Source organism: Tamandua tetradactyla, chromosome 26, assembly GCF_023851605.1.
Source record: "Tamandua tetradactyla isolate mTamTet1 chromosome 26, mTamTet1.pri, whole genome shotgun sequence".
NCBI classification, from domain to species: Eukaryota; Metazoa; Chordata; class Mammalia; order Pilosa; family Myrmecophagidae; genus Tamandua; species Tamandua tetradactyla.
In genome coordinates, this window is record NC_135352.1 from 5590374 (window position 1) to 5612259 (window position 21886).

The 21886-nt window shown below is 41.8% G+C and overlaps 1 protein-coding gene across 2 annotated transcripts; it reads right to left on the reverse strand.

The window, feature by feature from the left end:
- Positions 1 to 2137: 2137 nt before the first annotated feature.
- PLPBP (pyridoxal phosphate binding protein) lies at positions 2138 to 20219 on the reverse strand. Of its 2 annotated transcripts, XM_077144488.1 has the most exons (8): positions 20069 to 20219; positions 15599 to 15706; positions 15486 to 15521; positions 14920 to 14995; positions 7904 to 8038; positions 6174 to 6316; positions 5642 to 5740; positions 2138 to 4887 (listed from the first exon to the last, which is right to left on the reverse strand). In XM_077144488.1, exons 1-8 carry the CDS (start codon positions 20165 to 20167, stop codon positions 4756 to 4758), a joined length of 828 nt encoding a protein of 275 aa, XP_077000603.1. In that variant the 5' UTR covers positions 20168 to 20219; the 3' UTR covers positions 2138 to 4755. The 2 variants fall into 2 exon arrangements, with proteins under 2 accessions (XP_077000603.1, XP_077000604.1); XM_077144489.1 differs by lacking the exon at positions 7904 to 8038.
- Between the last annotated feature and the right edge of the window lie 1667 nt (positions 20220 to 21886).

Consider the following 21886-nt stretch of genomic DNA (forward strand, 5'->3'; position numbering starts at 1 on the left):
CTATTCTGTTTGTTTTCCTTCTGACAGTATCTCTCCAGAGAGTTTCTGGTTGGGAGAATTCTGTCGAGGCTGCAGATTGTAAGAGAATCACGCCTAATGGGGAACAGACAGCTTTCATGTCCAGCCAAGTTTTTTTTCTTCCTTCCCCCTCTTTCTCTCTCTCCCACTTCTCATCTTCCCTTTCTGGCTTCAAAGTTGGCCCGAGTTTGTGCTCATTTCTTCGGTACATCTGGTGAATAAGGTCACACATTGATTTTATTGTAGGGATTGGCGACCGTTCGCTGGGCTGGGGCTGGAGAGCAGCAGATCTCTTGAGGACGTGGTGGGGGTGTGTGGAGTGTGTGTTTGTGTGTGTGTGTGTGCGTGCGTGTGCGTTTGCATGAATGCATCAAGCTTGCTGGTGGGAATGGAACCGTTTGAGAAGATGCTCCAGAACTCAAACAGCGGCTTCTGCTCTTACGCGATTGCAAAACTCAGGAGATTGCGCTCGTATCATTTATTTTAAGTACAAAAACGTACTGGTACTGAAAGTCCCCTCCTCTGTCCCCACCACATGCTATTTCAGCTCGTCCATGCCGTACTTATGTTAGCTCTGAAGTATCTTGGGAACCTGAAGTGATTATAGGGCAGTAACTTAAAGTCTGGGGTCTCCAACCTTGTCAATGGTGACTCAATCACACATAGCCACAGCGCATACCTGTGGATGCAAACTGCGTGGAAAAGAAAGTTCTGTTCTTTAGACACGTGTCTCTTGAAGGGAGGACAGACAGATCAGGAAGAGATTTTGGGGGAGGAGGGATGATTTGGATTCTTTTGCCTTTAGTCATATGGCTGATGTAATGGCCTTGAATGGATTTCATGGTAAAGGCAGTCCCAGTTCCCAGAGCACATTATTTCCAATTGCACCACTGGGGACATTCCACTCTCATTTCAGCACTTCGGGAATTGGTGGGGTGAGTCCTTCCTCCCTCAGAGCCTGGCGGGAAGCACAGGACCCCCTCTTTTCTGAAGGTTGGATTTACAGGACTAACTCCCAGATAGCCTGGGTTTTAAGAATATCCCACTCACCTTTTCCCTCCAAACCATGTCCAGTCTTGGAAAACAATTCATTGTTCGTCTCAGCGAGTGCAGGGCCATGGGGGAAAGAGGAGGTTGGGGTTCCACTTTCCGAGTCCTGCAGCCTGTGGGACAGTTTGAATCTGGGGGTGTGTCCGTGTTAGGGAGATGGGGTAATGGGTGGGGAGGGGAGGTGGAGGCTCATCCCACCTCTTGCTGGGTTTGGCTTCCTCCCCACCACCATTCCTCAGCTTGGGTTCAAAGCTTGTTCTGCACTAAGACGTGTTGGTGCTCAATGGGTTTATGGTACAGAAGTTTCTCTTAAACTAAATCAGAAAATCTAAGCGTATGCCTTCTTTCAGTGATGAAAGTGCAAGGTAAGGTAAGCTATCAGAACGGTGTAGTGACCTACCTCTGGGCCAGAAACTGAGTCCTGAGTTTATTCCTTGCTCTGCCACCAGCTCATTCTGACCTCAGACAAGGAAAGCCTCCATGCCTTTGTCCATAAATGGATAGCACCAAATGCCCTATAACTGTCTGAGAGAACAAGGGTGAAAGTGCTTTATATGCCAGAGAGTTATAAAAAAAATGTGTGGGTGTGCAAATTTGAGTATTAAAGGGCTGCTGTATCAAGAGATGGAATGGGCAGAATCTAAGATGGACTCAAGATGACAAAGCCTTGATGGATTATTAGGAGGTCTTGGGGCACCCTAAACCTCCTGAGATGGGCACCAGGGCAGACAAGGGCCCGGAGCCATCGACAGCATCATGAGAGAGACTTCTAATATGCTTGGGTGGGGCTGGCCCAAGAGAGAAAGGCTGGCCCAGGAGAGAAAGGCTGTTGAGCCCAGGAGATCTGCCCCTGAGATGCTGTTACAGCTTTGGTATGTAACTGAACCTGCTGCCAACCATGTGTAACAGAAAAAATGGGTGCCAGGGGCAGGGGTTGGGGTGGGGAATGAGGAGTTAATGCTCAAATCGGTACAGAGTTTCTGTCTGGAGTAATGGTTAAGTTCTGCTAATGCATGGTATTGCTGGTAAGATAATGTTGTGAATGCAATTAACACCACTGGATACACGCTTCAAAGTAGTTAAAACAGGAAATTGTATGTTGCATATATGTTCACACACACACACAAACCCCACAGAACTGTACAAAACAAAAAGTCAACTCTAGTTAACGATGCATAAGTCAGTTCTCCAACTTTGACAAATGTGCCACCCTAATGCAAAGTGTTAATACGGCAAACTGTGTATGTGTGCGAGGTGTGGTGTAATATGAGAACTGTGTACTTTCTGCATGATTTTCTGTAAACCTACAGCTGCTCTGAATAAGTAAAGACAAAGCCACAACTTTGCTCAGTTTTTTCTGAAAAAGGTCTTTGTTGTGGGCATGCTGGAGGGACGGACTTTTGTTCCCTTTCCTTATCCGGCTTTGATTTGGCCTTCTCAGCTCACCTCCTCGCTTCAGTACTGTCTCTAGACATAAGCAAGAGCTCTTTATTGCTCTAACCATTCCACCTTTCCTGCAGGGCTCTGCAGCCATTCTCAGGACCCTCAGCTGGGCTGGCAAAGAAATGAGGCAAGGACCCAGCAGCCCTGTAAGAGCCAGCCGTGTTGCCTGGGAAAATCACCTCTTCTCTGTCTCGGTTTCTATTTATGAAAAGAAGGGGTGAGGCTTTCTAAGCCAATTCAGCAGGTGAACTCACTGCCGTTCCCCTACGTGGAACATGACTCCCAGGGGTGTCAATCTCCCTGGCAAAGTGGGACAGAACTCCTGGGATGAGCGGGGACCTGGCATCAAGGGATTGAGAAAACCTTCTTGACCAAAAGGGGGAAGAGAATAACAAGACAAAATTAAGTTTCAGTGGTGAGAGATTTCAAATAAGAGCTGAGAGATTACTCGTATGCATTATATAGATATCCACTTTTAGTTTAGGATGCATTGGAGTGGCTGGAGGGAAGTACCTGAAATTGCTGACCTGTGTTCCGTAGCCTTCTTTTTTAGCCTTGATTCTAGAAGATGATTGTATAAAGATACAACTTTTACCATGTGAAAAAACAAACAAAAAACCCAATTGTACAAACATGGGAAAAAAACATGCAATTAACCCTCAACTGAAATAATAAAAGACAAAACAAGAAAACAAAAGGCGTGAGACCGACCAATCGACCAGGAGGGAGGTGTTGACTGCGGCGCTTTAATGCCAGCTCCTCGGGTTAGCCAACGGCGCCACCTAGAGGCAATTCGAAAGCGCTCCTGGCAGCAAGGGAGCGTCTAATTCCTGAAACACCAACATTGGCATTCCTTGCCCTTGGAAGTTCAGAATCCCTCTCTCACCCATGACTTGGCTGTAACTGCATGTGTGACCCAAGGGACATCTTCCTCCAAAGCCAGGTGGGCCTGAGACCCACTGACAGGCGTAGCTGCTTCCCATCCGTTCTAGTACCCTCTCCTGTCACATTTGCTCTCTATGCCAGAACATAAAAAAGAAATCTTTTAATTGCTTTAGAATTGGCACAGATGGTATAATTCAAACTCATATTTTTATTTAATAGACTGAAATACCACATTGTAGCCTTGCTTGAAACAGTACAGGAACCATAATGGGTCAAGTTTTACAAAATTACATTCAGCAGCAGCATGTTCTGAAAATTAGTACATAAAATTTAAGACTGGGCGTGTATAAATAAGAGAAAACCACCACTGCACTGACGCCATCTGCCATGAGGAAGAGTTGTGCTTTCTAGTTTTCAAAGCTCTTGCTACTTTGTTAGCAATCAAGAAGAGCTGCAAGGTTCTGACTTACAAATAAAGTGAGGAGGCTATAAATGTGGCTGGAAAGTGTTCCTCAGGGAAAGGAACCTCAAGGCCAGCCCTTGAAACCACAGGCTTCGACTGGCGCTGAAGGCCATCTTTCATTTCTGGGGAGCCATGAGATTCACGGTTCTGTCTGTGACAAATAATCATCATCAAGAATATTATGGTGGCGGAGAAATCATATCATTAAATCCTCACCACTTAGGTCCCAAAGGAAAAAATCCTCGTCTCTTCAGGAGAATGAGAAAAAGGCCCAAGGCCAATTTATGTGACCGCTGTGACTCTGAGGGTCAACCCCACAGCGTGGTCAGTAATGAACTCCCATCGGCAGCAATGGCATTAACTCAAGCCATTTCCTGAAATTACCAGCACTGCCCTTCAAGAGGACAAGATGTCTTCAAACACTGATTGGTAAGGTAGAAAATGGGGAATGAAATCTCTGAAACAACGAGGGAGTAGAATTTTCTAGTTAAACAGATGACAACTGGGAATCCCTTTCGACTTCAGTGATTATAGGCATCAAGTGACCCAAACTTTAGTCTGGAAAAGGCATTCACGATTTGTTGGTGCTTCTGGGAAGGATTCAAGATTGAGCTTGACTCCTTGCTCTTCGTTTGCTATCCGCTCTTCAGAGAGGTCTGGATTTCTCAAATCGAATCCCAAGTCACTTCCGGAAGGGAGCATCCCGTATCAGAGACTAACAACAGATGGTTTCCATCAACACAAATAATCATTACTGCTCTCTACCCAGGTTATAAGGAGAGCACGGTTCTGCTGTAACATGGGGAATATCAAAACTAAAATTTAGATTAGTGCATAGTTAAGTCTTCCTGGAAAGGACCCGCAGCTCATGGGCTATTGCTGGGTTGTGCGTTGGCTCAGTGTTCCTGGGAGACCCCCACGGTGCCCTTCAGATCTGCTGCAGACTTGTCCAGGGCAGGTTTCTTCGAGTAATCCCTTTCTCCAAAAATGGTGCTTCCTATTCGGACATTTGTAGACCCTACTTCAATCTGTGGGGAAGGAGAGAATGTATCATGACTGAGTTTGGAAAAACAAAACGCAGCACTTGCTGAAGCTGTGCCTCACCTTCTGGCTCTCGAGGGTTTCTGTGAGAACAGCGAGGGTCTGGCTGAAGCCAGCTACTGGGCAGTGGCTCTCACTGGGGCAACACCACCTCCTAGGGGGTTCTCCGGTGTTCAGTGACCGGGGAGGTCATACTGGCGCTCAGCTGGGTAGGGGCTAGGGAAGTCAGAGAGCCTGCAGTGTGTGGGGCACAGGGAAGAGCTGCCTTCTAGCCCACACACCCTTCTATGCTCCAAGACCAGGTAGCTGAAAAAAACCTGTTTACAGTCATCTGAGCACAGGACCTAATTCCATTTTATTTACAAACATGAAACATTTTTGCACTGTTTTCATGTACAGTCAGTTTTCTAGGAATGCACCTACTGTATAAACAGAGGGAAGTTTATACTGCATTTCTGGAACTTTAAAGTTATCTACTGTTCCAGAAAATCATCTTTTTGAGTTGCTAATATGGCACACCTGTATCAGTCTGTATTCACAGCTCTTGGGTACACGGTAAATCTATACATGCAAGCATCTACTTCATTATGACTTCATGTCATATATCCATGTCCAAGCATTTACACGCTTACATGCCTTTTGTAAAATAATCATAATTTATTTTCTTATTCTCCTCTATATTACACTTAAAGAATTATATTGATTAATTATTGAGGCCAAGGGCACCCAGAGGCCACTTACTGCGTGCTGGAAGTCCCCGGACATGCCCATGCTCAGCTCCACCTTCTCAGTGGGGATGCTCAGCTTTTTACACAGCTCCTTCCGGAGTGACAGTAACGTCTGGAAGGAAGACAAGTGGGTGCCTATTTTATTTCTGCCCTCTCTTCGGAGGCTGGAAAGCAGCTGGATCGGAATGTCCCTGACAAAGGTTCTTAATTCCTTATGGCCTCAAGGTCTGTTGAATTTGCTAGAAGACACTGAAAACGTTTTTTGAAACCTTCCCACTTTCAAGGCTATTAGTCACTGGAGAGGAAGAAAGAGCCTCCTTTTTTCTAAAGACTGGGTCCTAACCAGGTTCCAAGTGAGTTGAGAAAGATCTGCGGAGTTTGAGGACCTGTTCTTTCCCTTTCCTTCTCGGCAGACTTCAGAAGAGGGTTATATGTGGCAGGCAACGTCTGGGATGCCTCTGAAGTTCACGATAGCAAGCCTATCTTACTAAGATGCTTCTCTGGCACGCGAGCAATCCACTCCCACAGCCCCAGTCCCCCTGTACCTGGAAGTCTGGATTTGGTCCTTGGTGAAGATCATGCCCCAAGCTTCCTATTGTCATCAACCCGACAAACTCCAGGCTGGGGCACTTGGCATTTATGTGTTCTACCACGGCTACTGCCTCTGACGGTGGAAGGCCATGCTTACCTTCATAAAAAGAGAAGAAGCCACATGTTTTAAATAGACATATGGAGGCTCCATTTCCATCCCTTCCATCTAACAGAGGAATTGGTTTACAGATTAACCTTCCAGATTAACTAACCCTTCTGGTTAGTTTCTCAGTTCCTCAAAGGAATTAGATTCTCTTTCTTCTATCTCACTGCCTCAGGACAGCTAAGGTAGAGGAAGAAAATACTGCTTTTCTTGGGATGTCAAGTTTCAAATTGCTGAAGTGCCAGTTGAACTGGAGAACTATTTTTCTAATCTGGTATTTTACTATTTAATTTGTTAACAGAATTATAAAAATTAACAATAAAGTAATACACAAAACAGTTTTGACTATATATTTGCAAAATTTAACTGAACTTGTTAATTAATGACTAGAGGAGAAATCTGTAGCAAATGATTAATTGCTCTGTAGTTATAAGGATTATAGATATCTCTCCTCTTGATCCCACTCATCAAGTGGAGATGCTTAGAGTATCCGCCTCCATCTTTCATTAGGGCAAATTAGAGCTCATGATCAAGAAATGATGTAACAAGAAGTCAGTTATGAATGACCTATACTGAAATAAAATCTAGTATAATCTGAGTGGAAGTTATATATAATAATAATAATAGTTAAAATTTATCTACATGTGTGTGCCAAGAACCTTTCATTTAATACAGTAACTCTGTGAGGTAAGTATTCTGTCTCCATTATAAAGATGAAGGAGGAAACTGAGGTACAGGGAGGTTAAGTACTTTTCCAAGGTCATATAATAGGAACTGTGGAACTGGGATTTGAACTCACATTGTCGGACTCCAGGCTCTACCTGGAAAACAGATGTCTATATATACAGTGCACCTTCTGTGGTGCTAAGAGCTGGTGAATACTGGTGCTTGGTTTTCATTAACAAATAGCTAACAGGTAAAATGTGCAGGGTTCTATCTATGCAAATAGCTTTACTTCACCCTCTGAAGTAGGGACTCCTATGAAACCACTGCCAGACAGGGAAACTGAGACAGAGAGGCTAATTTGCCCAAGGTTACAAAGATGGAAAGTGGTGGGGCTCAAACCCAAGGTGTGTCTGATTGCTAAGCCATGTTTCTAAGTGCTCTGTGGCACTGTTAACCCAAGCCCTGTAAAGATGTTCAGTTATTCTCTACTATACCCAGTGATTTTTCTACTATCCTCTCCTCATGTCATACCAATTATTACTTTTAGACATGAGAAGTCTTTTCCATGTAACTTTGCAATCCTTTTCAGGAGTGAAGGTGAATAATTCAGGAGATCAGAGTTATAATCCCCTTCTTGACTGTTTCCGTGTCCCTCCTGCACTGCTTCATGCCTCCCCCCACCCCAACTCCTGCAGAAAAATCATTAAGATGCAAAAAATCATGATATGTTAAAGAATTATATGTGGACTGGCTTGCATGTCATTGGTGTTAACTAGATCACACATGTAAGTTTACTTTGGCCTGTAATGTCTTACCATAACTTTCTCCATCAGATACCTAGGCCTGTCATTCTCCCTGAGCCGCAACCATCCTAAGGGGAGGGAAAAACTCCACAATTCAGGTCTGATCACTTACTCTCCTCTCCACTGGTGTTAATTTGCACCATAACCTTTAACCTTTCTGGAGAACTTTTTTTTTGCCAGGAACTGTTTACTTTTTCTGCCAATTTCACAGAATCCACCGTTTCCAGCATGAAGAGATTGGGGACAGCTGTAAGGAGAAAGAGGTAAGGTAATAGTCTTCACTTCCCTTACTGCAGCTAGGGACACACAACAAATCCTTGACTTGGTGGAGGGAGAAATAATTTTCCAGGAAAAGAAAAACACAGTTAAATCTCAGTTCCACTGAGAAGACAAATACTCATGTGACAGTTTGACTAGCTGTAAATTCAAATGTCAGGCCAGCCCCATCTAATCAAGCAGCATATGTATCCACATTACACTAGACCGGTTTCAAAAAGCTCATGGTGGTAGAGATTCCTAATAATGGGCTTGATCTAATTAAATCCCAGTTCACAATGAGATAACTGGTCAAGAGGACAGTAAGAAACGGATAACCAGTAGAAGCCAAAGTGCTTCCCTAGCAATGATATTCCATGTTCTTAAACTTTCTGGGATGGGGATTTTCTTATTAAACAAGGACATCAGTGTAACCCAAATCTTGAAAGCTAAGTGAGACACCATCCAACCAAATACACATGCAGCACATGTATAGTTTCTTGTTATTCTTATTTTTTTAATAACATAAATTGGATGACACTAAAATATGCTTCTATGGGTTGCTTGTTTCCAGTTAGCAATATATGTTAGACGTTTTTCCACTTCGGTATCATAGATACACTGGTTCTTTTTTCTTTTCAAATAATTCAGTGCTGTTAATTGCATTCACAATGTTGTGCTACCATCACCACCATCCATTACAGAAACTTTTCACTGGCCTTTTTTTTAAAACTGTAGAATTCCACAGAATGGGTAACCATCAGTTACTTAACTATTTCTCTTCTTCACAGACATTAGATTACTCTTTGTTTTCTAAAAGCTTCGACATAGATCTTTGCGCATACATACAACAATTTCTATAGGACAGAATCCTAGAACTGAAATTACTAGTCAAGAAGGAAGTACATTTTATATTGTGTTAAGTATTGCTAATTTGCTATCCAAAAAAAACCTTAACATTTTAAAATCTTCCTGGAAAAAATGTGGGAGAGCTTACTGACTTATGTCTTCAAACACTGGATATTAGTGTTTAAATTTTTTTAAAAACAAATTTGATTGGTGAAAAGTGGAATTAACTATTTTTTTTTTGGATTTCCCTCATTGAGGCTGAGTAATCTTCATTTGACTACTGTTTTTCTTTTTTTTGGATTTCTTTTTCTGTAAACTATCTGTGATTAGTTTTTTTTTTTTTTTTTTGTAGCTGTTTATGTATTCTGGACATTAACCTCCTCCCTCCTTTAAAAAACATTATTTTTCTCCCAGTCTCTTGCTTCCCTTGCTCTAACATAAACTTTTGTGTAGTCAAATCTACTAGATCCTTCTATTATGGCTTTCAGGCATTATGTCTTGCCTTACACAGACTTTGCCCCAGCCTGAGAAAATAAAAATATCATTCTATATTTTCTTCTAATGCTTTTGTTTGTGATGTTCAAGTTAAAATTCTTTAATTTGGCTGGAATTTAATTTATTCTCAAACGAGCAGCTGACGGTCCTAAATGACATTTGTTAAATATTAACGGGTTCCCCATTTTCCCCACACCCGATATGAAACATTACCTTTGAAAAATAATGTACTGGACTTCTGATTCTAGATGAGAAGGAGAACAAGGACCAATTTTCCCTCTACCCGAATCCAAAAAAAAGAAAAACACCAAAAACCAAAAAACCCAAAACACTCAACCCAAATGGGCAATATATGCAGAATGGCTTGAAAGAACAGGATAGCATGTGATGAACGATACTGACCCCCTGAGAGAGAGCAAACAAATGAAGTGAGTCCTCAGCAGCCCCTGGACAGGTTTCTAGGATGCAGTCCTGGGGTAGGAATATCAGTGAAGCAAAGTAGACTTCGGGTGGAGGAGATGGAGCTGAGAGTCTGGGGAGACTGTGGCAGCTGGGGTTCACAGGACTGACGTGGGGAGAGGGGAGAGCTGCCCACAGAGGCTGCTGCTGATCTCCATAAAGGCCCCCCTTGAGCATTCAGCTGGGTAACAATCAACACACATGCACACATGCTTGAGGAAATTACTCCAGGCTGGAGAAGGAACCATTTGAATAGATTAGAAGAATGGTGCCTGATGTGCACACAGCCCTAAGGTTCACGGGCATTGGGTAGAGCACACAGAAGGGTCTGGCCTCAGTCGTGGGGAAGAATTAAGCTGAGACTGAACTCTGCTCCCATCATGTCAGCTAATCTTTTTTTTAATTTTTAATTTTTTTTTAAAATACCAAGAAAACACCAAACGCAAACATTCTTAACTTTTGATCATTCTGTTCTACACATATAATCAGTAATTCACAATATCATCACATAGTTGCATACGCATCATCACGATCATTTCTTAGAACATTTCTATCAGTTCAGAAAAAGAAAAAGACAACAGAAAAAAATTCATACATACCCTTACCCCTTCCTTTCATTGGTCACTAGCATTTCAATCTACTAAATTTATTTTAACATTTGTCACCCTATTATTTATTTTTATGCTGTATGTTCTACTCATCTGTTGATAAGGTAGATAAAAGGAGCATCAGACACAAGGTTTTCACAATTACATAGTCACATTGTGAAAGTGTTATCATTGTTCAATCATCTTCAAGAACCATGGCTACTGGAACACAGCTCTGCATTTTCAGGCAGTTCCCTCCAGCCTCTTCACTACATCTTGACTAACAAGGTGATATCTATTTAATGTGTAAGAATAACCTTCATGATAACCTCTTGACTCGGTTTGGAATCTCTCAGCCATTGACACTTTATTTTGTCTCATTTCACTTTTCCCCTTTTCATACCAGCTAATCTTAAAAGAAAGATCTAAATGGATCAAACTGTTCCCAGGTAACTTACCTGTGCTCTAGAACAAAGCTCAAGAATATTGATGGGAATATAAACACAGCCAGCACCCAATGAGAGAAAGTTCACAATGTCTGTGTTTGGTACCAGACAAAAATGACCAGGCATGCAAAGACGAAGAAACTAGGAAGTATAAATGCAAAGTTAAATCCATCAAAATAAATCCAGAACTGACAGTGTTGATAGAATGAGCATACGAAGGTATTAAAAAGTCTTCATAACTGTCCCATATATTAAAAAAACAGAGACATGGAAGATACAAACAACTGAACTTCGAGCATGTAAAGAAAATACATGTAAGGAAGTAAAGGTTAAAAAATTTCTAAACTTGATGAAAACTGTAAACCCCCAGATATAAGAAGCTAAAATGAACCCAAGCACAAAAAACATGACGAAAATTACTCCAAGGCACATCATAATCATATTACTCAAAACCTATGAAAGAAAAATCTTAGAAATTGCAAGGGGGAAAAAAGATATGTTACTTAGAGAGGAATAAAAGACAAGGTTTATGTGAGATTTCTCACTGGAGGTGATGCAAGGGAGAAGATAGTGCAGAAACATCTTTAAAGTACTAAAAAAAAAAAAAAGTCAACCTAGCAAAAATATCTTTAAAAAAACAAACAAAGGTGAAGCAATAAAATTCAATGGGAAAAGAATAGTCTTTTCAACAAATGTGTTGGGACAGTTGAAATCCACACGGAGAAGAATGAAGTTGGATCTGTTCCTTATACACAAATATAAATACAAATAGACCCAAAAGAGAACTAAAAGTACAAAACTCTTAGAAGAAAACATAGGAGTAAATTTGTAGGGCCACGGATTAAGCAATGATTTCTCTGATACAACAGCAAAACCATAAACAATGAAAGAAAAAACAGATAAACTGGAGTATGTCAAAATGAAAAACTTTTGTGCTGCAAACAATACCATCAAGACAGTGAAAAGACAAACCATGGAATGAGGAAAAATATTTGTGCATCATGTATCTGATAAGGGACTGGTATCCCAAATATAAAAAGAACTTTTACAATAATAAAGTCATATAACCCAATTTAAAAACTGGGCAAGAGATTAGACATTTCTCCAAAGAAGATACACAAATGGCCATTAAGCACATGAAAAGTTGCTGAACATTAAGTCACTAGAGACATGCAAATCATGTCTATACATGAATAGTAAACATACTATTTCACATAGTTTTTTTTGTTTTTTAATACATGGGCAGGCACCAGGAATCGAACCCGGGTCCTCTGGCATGGCAGGCAAGTATTCTTGTCTGCTGAGCCACTGTGGCCCGCCCCTATTTCACATAGTTTTTATAACTCCATTTTGTCTTCTTTGCTGACTTATAACCCTTTATTGTGTTATTTTATTGGTTGTGTTAGGGTTTAACAAATCACGGCCCACCTTCATTTGGTGGCACAACACTTCCATATAGTTGAAGAACATACAATAGTGCACTTCCATTTCTCCCTTTCCATCTTTTATGCTATTGCTGCCATGCAATTTGTTTTTACATATAAGCCCACAATACATTGTTACTATTTTTGTTTATATGGTGTGAACATATATAATAATAACAAAACAACAGAGAAAGATCAATGAGACCAAAAGTTGGTCTTTGAAAAAATACAGAAAATTGATAAACCTCTGGCCAGATTGATTAGGAAGAAAAAGACAGAAGACACAAATCACCAATATAGATTCTACAGGTATTAAAAGGGTAATAAGCAGATAATATAAATAACTTATGTCCATAAATTAGTCAATGTAGAGGAAGTGGACAAACTCCTAGAAAAAAACAAAGTAACCAAGTTCACCTAAGAAGATGCAGATTATGTGAACAGTTCTATATCCACAAAAGAAATTTAAACTGTAGTTAAAAATCTTCCCACAAAGAAATCTCCAGGGCTCACTGGTGAGTTGTATAAAACAGTTAAGGAAGAAATACTACTAATTCTACATAAATTCTTTCAAAAGACTGAAGAGGAGGGAATACTTCCCAACTCACACTATCAGGTTAGTATTATCAACATCCCTTGTGAATACAGAAGCAAACATTCTAAGCAAAACTTAACAAATTGAATGCAAAAATTATATTAAAAGGATAATACTTCACGAGGAGGTTGGGTTTATTCCAGAAATAGAGGGTTGGTTTAACATTTAAAAATCAGTCACATAATTTAACACGCTGACAAACTAAAAAAGAAAAATCATATGATCATTTCAGTAGACAGAGGAAAAGCATTTGACAAAACCCAACATCTATTCTGGATAATACCTCTCAGCAAACTAAGAATAGAAGATTAATTCCTTCTTCTGTAAAGGGCATCTGTGCCAGTTTAAATCTGTTGTGTACCCCAGAAAAGCCAAGTTCTTTAATGCTCATTTATTATGGCTGGGTGGGAACTTTTTTATAGTTTCCATGGAGATGTGACCCACCCATTCAAGGTGGGGTTGCTTACTGGAGCCCATTACGAGGGAACCATTTTGGAAAAAGCTGTAGAGCCAAGAGAGCCTCACAGCCAGAGATTTTTTGAGATATAGGAGCCCATTACGAGGGAACCATTTTGGAAAAAGCTGTAGAGCCAAGAGAGCCTCACAGCCAGAGATTGTTTGAGATATAGGAGAACACCCTCTTGGGGAATCCTTATGAAATGAGAAGTCAGGAGAGAAAGCTAGCATGTGTCTTTCCAGCTGACAGAGGTGTTCTGGACCCACTGGCCTTTCCTGAATCAAGGTATCTTCCCCGGATGCCTTAGTTTAGACATTTTCATGGCTTTAGTACTGTAAACGTGCAACTTACTAAATTCCCCTTTTTAAAAGCCATGACATTTCTGGTATATTACATTCTGGTAGCTTAAAACAGAATCTTTGAAAAATTTACAGTTAACATCATACTTAATGGTGACAGATGCATTGCTTTCCTCTCAAGTTCAGGAGCAAGACAATGATGTCCACTCTCAGCACTTCTATTTAATATTGTACCGGAGATAGTGTGGTGAGGCAAGAAATAAGGCACTCGGACTGGAAAGGAAGAAGTGAACTGCCTATATTCAAATCATGTATGAATAATGGTATCTGCACACTGATGTTCATAGTGGCATTATTCAAAAGACGGAAGCAACCCAAGTGTCCATCAACTGATGAATGGAGACAATGGATCCTTATTCAGCTGCAAAAAGGAATGAAGATCTGATACATATGATAACATGGATGAAACTTGAAGACATCATGTTGAGTGAAATAAGCCAGACACAAAAGGACACATATTGTATGAGCACACTGTTATGAAATAATTAAAAGTAAGCAAATTATAGAATCAGAAACAAGAGTACAGGTTCCCAGGAGCTGGGGTGGGGGTAGGGAATGGGGAAATTAATGCTTCATTGCAACAGAGTTTCTGTTTGGGGAGACGGAAAAGTTTTGGTAATGGATGGTGATGATAGTACAACCTGAGTGCAATTCATATTTGAATGTGGTTAAAAGGGGGAAATTTTAGGTTACATATACGTTATTAGAATAAACATTAAAACAAACAAACCCACGGTAGGACTGTATAATACAAAGAGTGAACCCTAAGGTAAATTATAGACTATAGTTAACAGTATAATTATAATAGTTTCATCACCTATAACAAAGGTTATATAATGCAATGTGCTAATAACAGGGGAAGTTGTGTGTGAGGGGAACTGAATTTTCTGCATGACTTTACTGTAAACAGACAACTTCTTTAATAGAAATAAAAGTGTGTGGGCTACAATTCTCCACAACTTATCTGAAAGACCATCAGTACCTACAATGAGGTAGCAGGCATTCAAGAGTATTACCCAGTCAATTCTTAGTTTATCAGGTTTTCTTTAGATTAGGAACTGAGACCTCCTTCCCTACAGAAACTCCAAAACACAAATGATGAATTGGGCATATTCTAAAAGCTGCTCTTTCATCAGCAGGATATAGTAGGAGTGATACAATAATGGAACAATTTTGTTTGCATACTTAGAATTTCATCTTACCCATCAACTTGTTGACATTTTGTTTCTGTAGGTGGCCAATGAAGTGCCATTTGATTTCAGGACAGGAAGACAGAATCTGAAGGGAAAAAGTTACCTATATTTGACTCAGATTTTATGGAAATCTGGCCCAAACATCTCACAAGCTCCCTTCTGACCTTTCATGGTTATGTCCTGTTCCTTAAATGCAATAAACCACTATCGCTCTCATCAGCCAGCCTCCTGATGAAGCGCAAGGCCACTGGGGAAAAAAACCTTAAGGTCCCATCAACTCCCTCAACTTTTTAGATACTACCCATAAAGATGTACTGCTCAAAGCTTTCAAATCTAAAAAGGATCCAAGATTATCAAATTCATAAGAATCATCATTTCTAAAAAGTCACAAGAGAGAAAACTATAAGATCTGAATAATTAATAAAAAATCTAGAAATATTAGGGCTCAAGGTTAAAGTAGAAATTTCTACCCCCAGCCCAACCTCCTGTTCCCAAACCAAAAACACCAAAAAGGGTTTAATTTTCAAGTGAAGCGTAAGACTTATACAAACAAAAGAATTCGGAGACCTACTTACTTTAGGATTTGTTGCTTTTTCTAGCAGCTCCTGAACCTAAGGGGTAAGAATTGAACAAGTCAGGAGCCAGCAATGCAGGACTATTCCAAAGGCTCTTTGGAAATGGCTCTTACATAGTTCTCCCCGAAAATGCGCTGACCATGCTCATAGGCCTCGATCACCACGTCTACAGGTTTGGTTTTGCTGACTGCTACTAGCCGGGGCTGGATGGCTGGGAGATCCTGCAAAGAGGGGAAGAACCACTTGAGTGGGCATTTGGGAGCATTCTTCCAGTAAATCTTGTAGAATACAGCAGCACAGACCCTAACCTGGCATTTAGTGAGATCTACTTTAAGACCTCCTTTGCAAGGAGATCAGTACCAAAAAATGTTGATCAAATGTCTTTCATACGCATGGCATTTCAATCAAATATGTTACCTACATTAACATCTAGTGAAAAACATTTCTTTCTCCAGGGGAGCTGGGCAGGAAGGTTAAGGCAGAATCTCCTTCAAGTGTGGTCTCTGACTCACTTCATCAACATCTCCTGGCCCCACTCCAGGCCTACTGAGTCTGCATCTCTGGGGCCAGGGTCTGGGAACCTCCTATTTAAGAAGCTCTCCAGATTATGTTTGCATCCCTAGGTTGAAGTTTAAGAATCACTTTTCGTTAAGGAAAGGCAGCATTCTCTGGCCAGAGAGAGGCTACATCTGGCTTTTGAAATCCCAAGGTTAACAGTTTTGGAAACTCATTTGATATTGCACTATTTCTCATTATGGTAACTTGTGATTATCTCAAGTGGAGGTAAGAGGGGGCTCTGCCTAGTGACATGGTGGTAAAAGTAGCAAGGAGCTCACTAACAGGATCCTTTTGACACCCAAATACATTAAGAGTACATGAGTATAACTCGTGTACTCTGTCATGCCCAGGCTCAGAGCATCTCCTACAATTCTTATTCATACTGTCAGTCCTGAAAACAGATCTAGGAGTTGGGTGACCACACATCTTGATTTTGCAGCAACAGTCCAGGTTCATGCCTGTTGTTCTAGTGTAATCATTTTTAGTATCATTCCCATTCACTCTCAAAGGTAGAGTAACTCTCTAATTTATCATCCACTCTATGAGTTAAGAACCAGTGGCAGAAAACAGTGGGGACAACCAATTCAATAAGCTGAGCCCTCAATCTGGGGGTTCATCCCTATGAAACTTATTCTTACAAAGGAGAAGCTAAGCCTACTCATGATTATGCCTAACAGTCACCCCTAGAGAACCTCTTTTATTGATCACATGTGGCCTCTCTCTCTAAGCCAACTTGGTAGGTGAGCTGACGGGCCTACCCCCAACATGGGACATGACTCCCAGGGGTGTAAATCTCCCTGGCAGCGTGGGACAGGACTCCTGGGATGAGCTAGGACCCGGCATCATGGGATTAAGAATACCTTTTTCTTTTTTAATTTTTTAATTTTACTTTTTCAAATACCAAAAAACACCAAACACAAACATTCCCATTTTGATCATTCCATTCTATGTATATAATCAGTAATTCACAATATCATCAGATAGTTGCATATTCATCATCATGAAAGAATACCTTCTTGATCAAAAGGGGGAAGAAAGAAATGAGACAAAGTTTCAGTTGCTGAGAGATTTCAAACAGTCAAGAGGTTGTCCTACAGGTTATTCTTTTTTTCTCATGGTATTTAAAAAAATGTTTTACTTTTTTAATGTTTTATTCAAATTTACACAAAAGTTGCAAGAATATTACAAGAAATTCTTTTATGCCCATTACCCAAACTCACCAGCATTTAACATGCGCACATTATGATTTTCTCCCTGAATCTTTTTTTAAAACATGTTTTATTGTATAATGTAGCATATATACAAAGCAAAGGAAAAAAAAAAAAGCAATAGTTTTCAAAGCACTCTTCAACAAGTAATTATAGAACAGATCCCAGAGTTTGTCATGGGCTACCATACCATTATCTCAGATTTTCCCTTTTAGTTGCTCCAGAATATAGGAAGCTAGAAGGAATAAATCTTTTTTTTATCATCACAATTGACTTTTTCTCTTTTTTGTGAAAAATAATATACTACAAAAAAGCAATATATTTCAAAGCACAGCACAACAATTAGTCGTAGAACACATTTCAGAGTTTGGTATGGGTCACAATTCCAATTTTAGGTTTTTACTTCTAGCTGCTTTAAGATACTGGAGACTAAGAGAAATCTCAATACAATGATTCAGCAATCACAGATGTTTGTTAAACTTGACCTTCTCTGCATAACTCCACCATCACCTTTGATCTTTCTATCCCACTCTTTAGGGGTATTTGGGCTATGGTCATTTTAACTTTTTCAGGTTGGAAGGGGCTGTCAATCAGATGGGGTAGGGAGATGGAACTAGCTGATGTTTTGGAGAGGCTGGGCCCTCTAGGTTTCAGGACTTACCTGGTCCAGGGACCCATCTGGGGGCTGTAGGTTTCTGGAAAGCTACCCCTAGTGCATGAGACCTTTGTAGAATCTTATACATTGCCCTATGTTCCTGGAGGTTATTCTAATGCATTACATAGATATCCCTTTTTAGTTATAGTGTATTGGAGTGGCTAGAGGGAAGTGTTTGAAACTGTTGAACTGTGTTCCAATAGCCTTGATTCTTTAAAAATTTTTACTTTAAAAATATTTTCATTGAGTAATAGCCACATACATACAGTTCAACCATATTGGACAATCAATGGCTCACAATAGCATCACATAGTTGTGTAGTCTTCACCGTGATCATTTTTAGAGCATTTGCATCACTCCAGAAAGAGAAATAAAAAGAGAAAAAAAAAGAACTCATACATCCCATAACCCATAACCCTCCCTCTCACTGACCCACAGTATTTCAATCTCCCCAAGTGTTACCTTTATCTCCCCCTATTATTTCTTTTTATCCTTATATATATTTCTTTTACTCAACTGTCCATACCCTGGATAAAAGTCAGTAGCCTTGATTCTTTAAGATAAGTGTTCAACTATATAGCTGTTACAATGTGACTGTGTGATTGTGAAAACCTTCTGTTTGATGCTCCTTTTATCCAGGGCATGGACAGTTGAGTGAAAAAACAAGGCTAATAAATAAATACATAACAGAAGGGGATAAAGGGTAAAAAAAATTGAGTAGATTGAACTACTAGAGGTCAATGAGAGGGAGGGATAAGGGGCATGGGGTGTATGAGCTCCTCCTTTTTATTTCTTTTTCTGGAATGATGTGAATGTTCTAAAAATGATCATGGTGATGCATACACAACTGTGTGATGATATATTGTGAGTCACTGATGGATGAACTGTATGTGTGTGAAGATTTCTCAATACAAAGATTTTTTAAATAAATAAATAAATAATCAAAACAAAACAAAAGAATCAGCAGCAGAACTGGACTCAGGATTTGGCTTATCTGACCCCCCACCCCCATCCCATGGCTACTACCTAAACAATTCAGCTTCCTCGGGTTTTGTTAAAACCAAATCCACACAGAGACAACAGAAGCGAGTCACCTCCCCTTTGCATACCCATCACCCTCTGGAATTTCCACAGAACCACAGTGGTCTGGGCGGGCCTGCAGGAGCCAGGCCAATCAGCCATGCCGCATTCCCCTTTTCCTGTCTTGTGAGGGCAGCCTTACCAGCCTGTTAGGAGACCACGTCCTAACTCCCAGGGTTATGCTGATGAACTGATGGTGTCCAGAGAGGAAAGAGAAACAGGCAGCCCATGCGCTTCACAGCTACCCTGGGAGAACCTCCCAGAACCATGCTTATTAGGGGAACTCCTAGCCTTTTTTTGAGAATCACTAGGAACCACAGACCAGCACGGCCAGAAGAGAGTTTTCAGAGCTCCTCCCATGCCTGCACAGATGCGGACATGGAAAGTCTGAGTAGTTAAGTGATTTTTTTCAAGGTAATGGCTAAATGGTAACCAGGGAAAGATCAAAACACAAATCTGTCCCTAGGCCAGCCTTCTGGGTCGTGACACCATAAATACCTGATCAGTGAAACCTCTGACGTCTGTTGGGGCTGTCTCACCCTACACCATTCAGCTTACATTTGCACCGAGGAGGGCGGACATCGACTTCTGGTCTATCGAAATTCCAAAACGTTTCAAAATAAAGGGGAAAAAAAAAATCCCCACTGAAACTGCTTGGGGTTGGAAGTCCGGCAGCTCCGCACGGCCCCAAACGCGAACGTGCAGTTCTGGCGCCTGCACACCCGGCCAATGCACCCTATGAGGGGTCTACAGGTGGAACTGGCTTTCACTGAGCACCAAGTAGCTGCCAGGCGCTGCCGCTCATGCGACCTCGGGGGCTGTCCCGGCCCGACCTCTCCTGCAGCCCCTGCGCACCGGCTGCCCGGCTCCAGTCCGGCGAGACAGTGGATCCCAGTCCCAGCGCAGCCCGCACACGCCTAGACGCCTTGACACTGCTCACCCTGCCCGCGCGCCGCGGCCCCTCAGCCAACCTCCAGGCAGCGCGACAGCCGGCACCGAGAGGCCGTGGAGGGGGGGCGCCCGTCCGCGAGACCCCTCCGCGTTACCCTGACGACGCACATTCACGCGGGCCCCCTCCTCACCGGCGGCCGCCGCGCCACCGCCTGCTGCACGCGTTCGTTCACCGCCCGCAGCGCGAGCCCGACGCCCAGCTCCGCCGACATGCTGCCAGCTCTCCACATTCCCCGGAGCCGACACCGAACCCAGACCCGCGCACCGCCCGGCGGAGACCCCCTTCCGGCCCCGCCCCGTCTGCCTTCCGGTACAGCCCAACCGCTGCTTGGCGCTGAGGGTTTTTTGGCCAATCGGCACCCGGGCAGCGCGGGGACGGAAGCCGGAGAGGCGGGCAGACCGCCCGCTAGTGGCACCCATCTTGGGGAGGTCGCTTGGGTCCCACCAAGGGCTGGGGGTCCGGTCTCTGGCGGCGGCCATCTTGAGAAGGTCGTTCTAGGTTCTGCCGAAGGAACTCTGGCGGACTGGGGGTCCTGGAGTCCTGGGGCGGAGGCCATCGGAGATGTTCTCAGAGCTGCGGCTTGTGCTCTTCTCTTCCCTCCTTCCTGAGCCACTGCCGCCTCTTCGCTCCCGAAAGGGACTTTCCTGACCCTGGTCACTTTCAAAAGAGCCTCCAAGGCTTGCCGTTCCTGAGTTTTCGAGAGCTGTGAGATGATATTTTTGTGCGAGGGGGCAGGGGTTAGAAGGTGCTAGAGCAGGAGATATGGCTTTTAGGATCGGGGTGATTCTCTTGAGGGTCCGTTAAGAGAAAGAAAACTTAATGAAGAGAGAAACAATGGCACCACACTAGGATGTTACATGTAATATATGGTGACATAGTGGATGTCATAGGCAAGCAGAGATCAGCTGTATCAAAGATTTGGCTGCATTACTGTTGAAGGATTTTCAAACATTAATTCAATTTAATGAAATGGGATGCTGTTTCATTGGAGAGAGGACAAAAGTTTGTCCTCCAGGTTGTTCTTGAGGTGACAAGACTTAGATCCCTCTGAGAAGACGGGGCAAAATTCTTACTCGTTCACGCACACCTTCTTCCCCAGCCTCCAGGAACTGAGATGGAATTTCACATGTTCTGCTCTGGCAAAAAGCACTGTGAGGAAAATTAGGGTCCTTGCAATAAGGGAATCTTTTTTTCAGAGAGTGTTCGTTTACCATGTGTACATACATGTATGTATGTGTACAAGGTTTGTCTGTAAACTAGAGTTGCTAGAGACATTAGGGATAATTGTGTTGTTCAAATTAAATGTTTCTGGACTTGATACATTTCTAGTAGCCAGAATAAGTGGTGGGAGGAAAAACGGGGATTTTGGTGAAGAGATGTGATTATGAAATACTTTTCAGTGATATATTTGGAAAACACTTAAAAACCCATAAAAACAGATCTAAGGATGTCATAAAATCTGGATTTTATGACAAGTAGTTGTATCTTCACTTAATAGGACAGAATACTTTTTTAAATTACAAGGTCGCCCCTCCCCCCTGAAGAGTATGGTATGGGTGTGTGGGTATGTGTCTCCAAAAAAAGGCATCTAAGAGTGATTTAAACTTTCAAATCAATGGAGAGTAGTCGTGGCAAGATCACACATAGGACAGACATAAGTTTGAGTGTTGATTTCATCACTAAACTGCAATCTCGAGAAGTTACTGAACTTCTCAGTTCTTTTCATTTATAAAACAGTCAATATTTCCCTCAGAGCTGCAGTAAGGATCAATCAAGATAATATTTGTAGGACATTTAGCAGAGTGCTCTGTCCTAAGTGCATGCAAGTGTTCAGTGTTAGTATCCTTCCCCTTCCCCAGTTTATGCATTTAATGAACATTTTTGAGGGTTTACGCTGTAAGGCACCTTGGGAGAAACCAGGATGAAGAAGAGAGGCTGCCACTCTCCC

What these genes read in the sequence shown, in the direction of transcription:
- PLPBP (XM_077144488.1), bottom strand. Translation starts at nt 20,167, where the DNA reads ATGTGGAGAGCTGGCAGCATGTCGGCGGAGCTGGGCGTCGGGCTCGCG. An exon ending in GCATTTTCGGGGAGAACTAT is followed by an intron (nt 15,522 to 15,598) that starts GTAAGAGCCATT and finishes CTTACCCCTTAG; the next exon opens with GTTCAGGAGCTGCTAGAAAA. An exon ending in TAACACCAGTGGAGAGGAGA is followed by an intron (nt 6,317 to 7,903) that starts GTAAGTGATCAG and finishes CTTTTTATGAAG; the next exon opens with GTAAGCATGGCCTTCCACCG.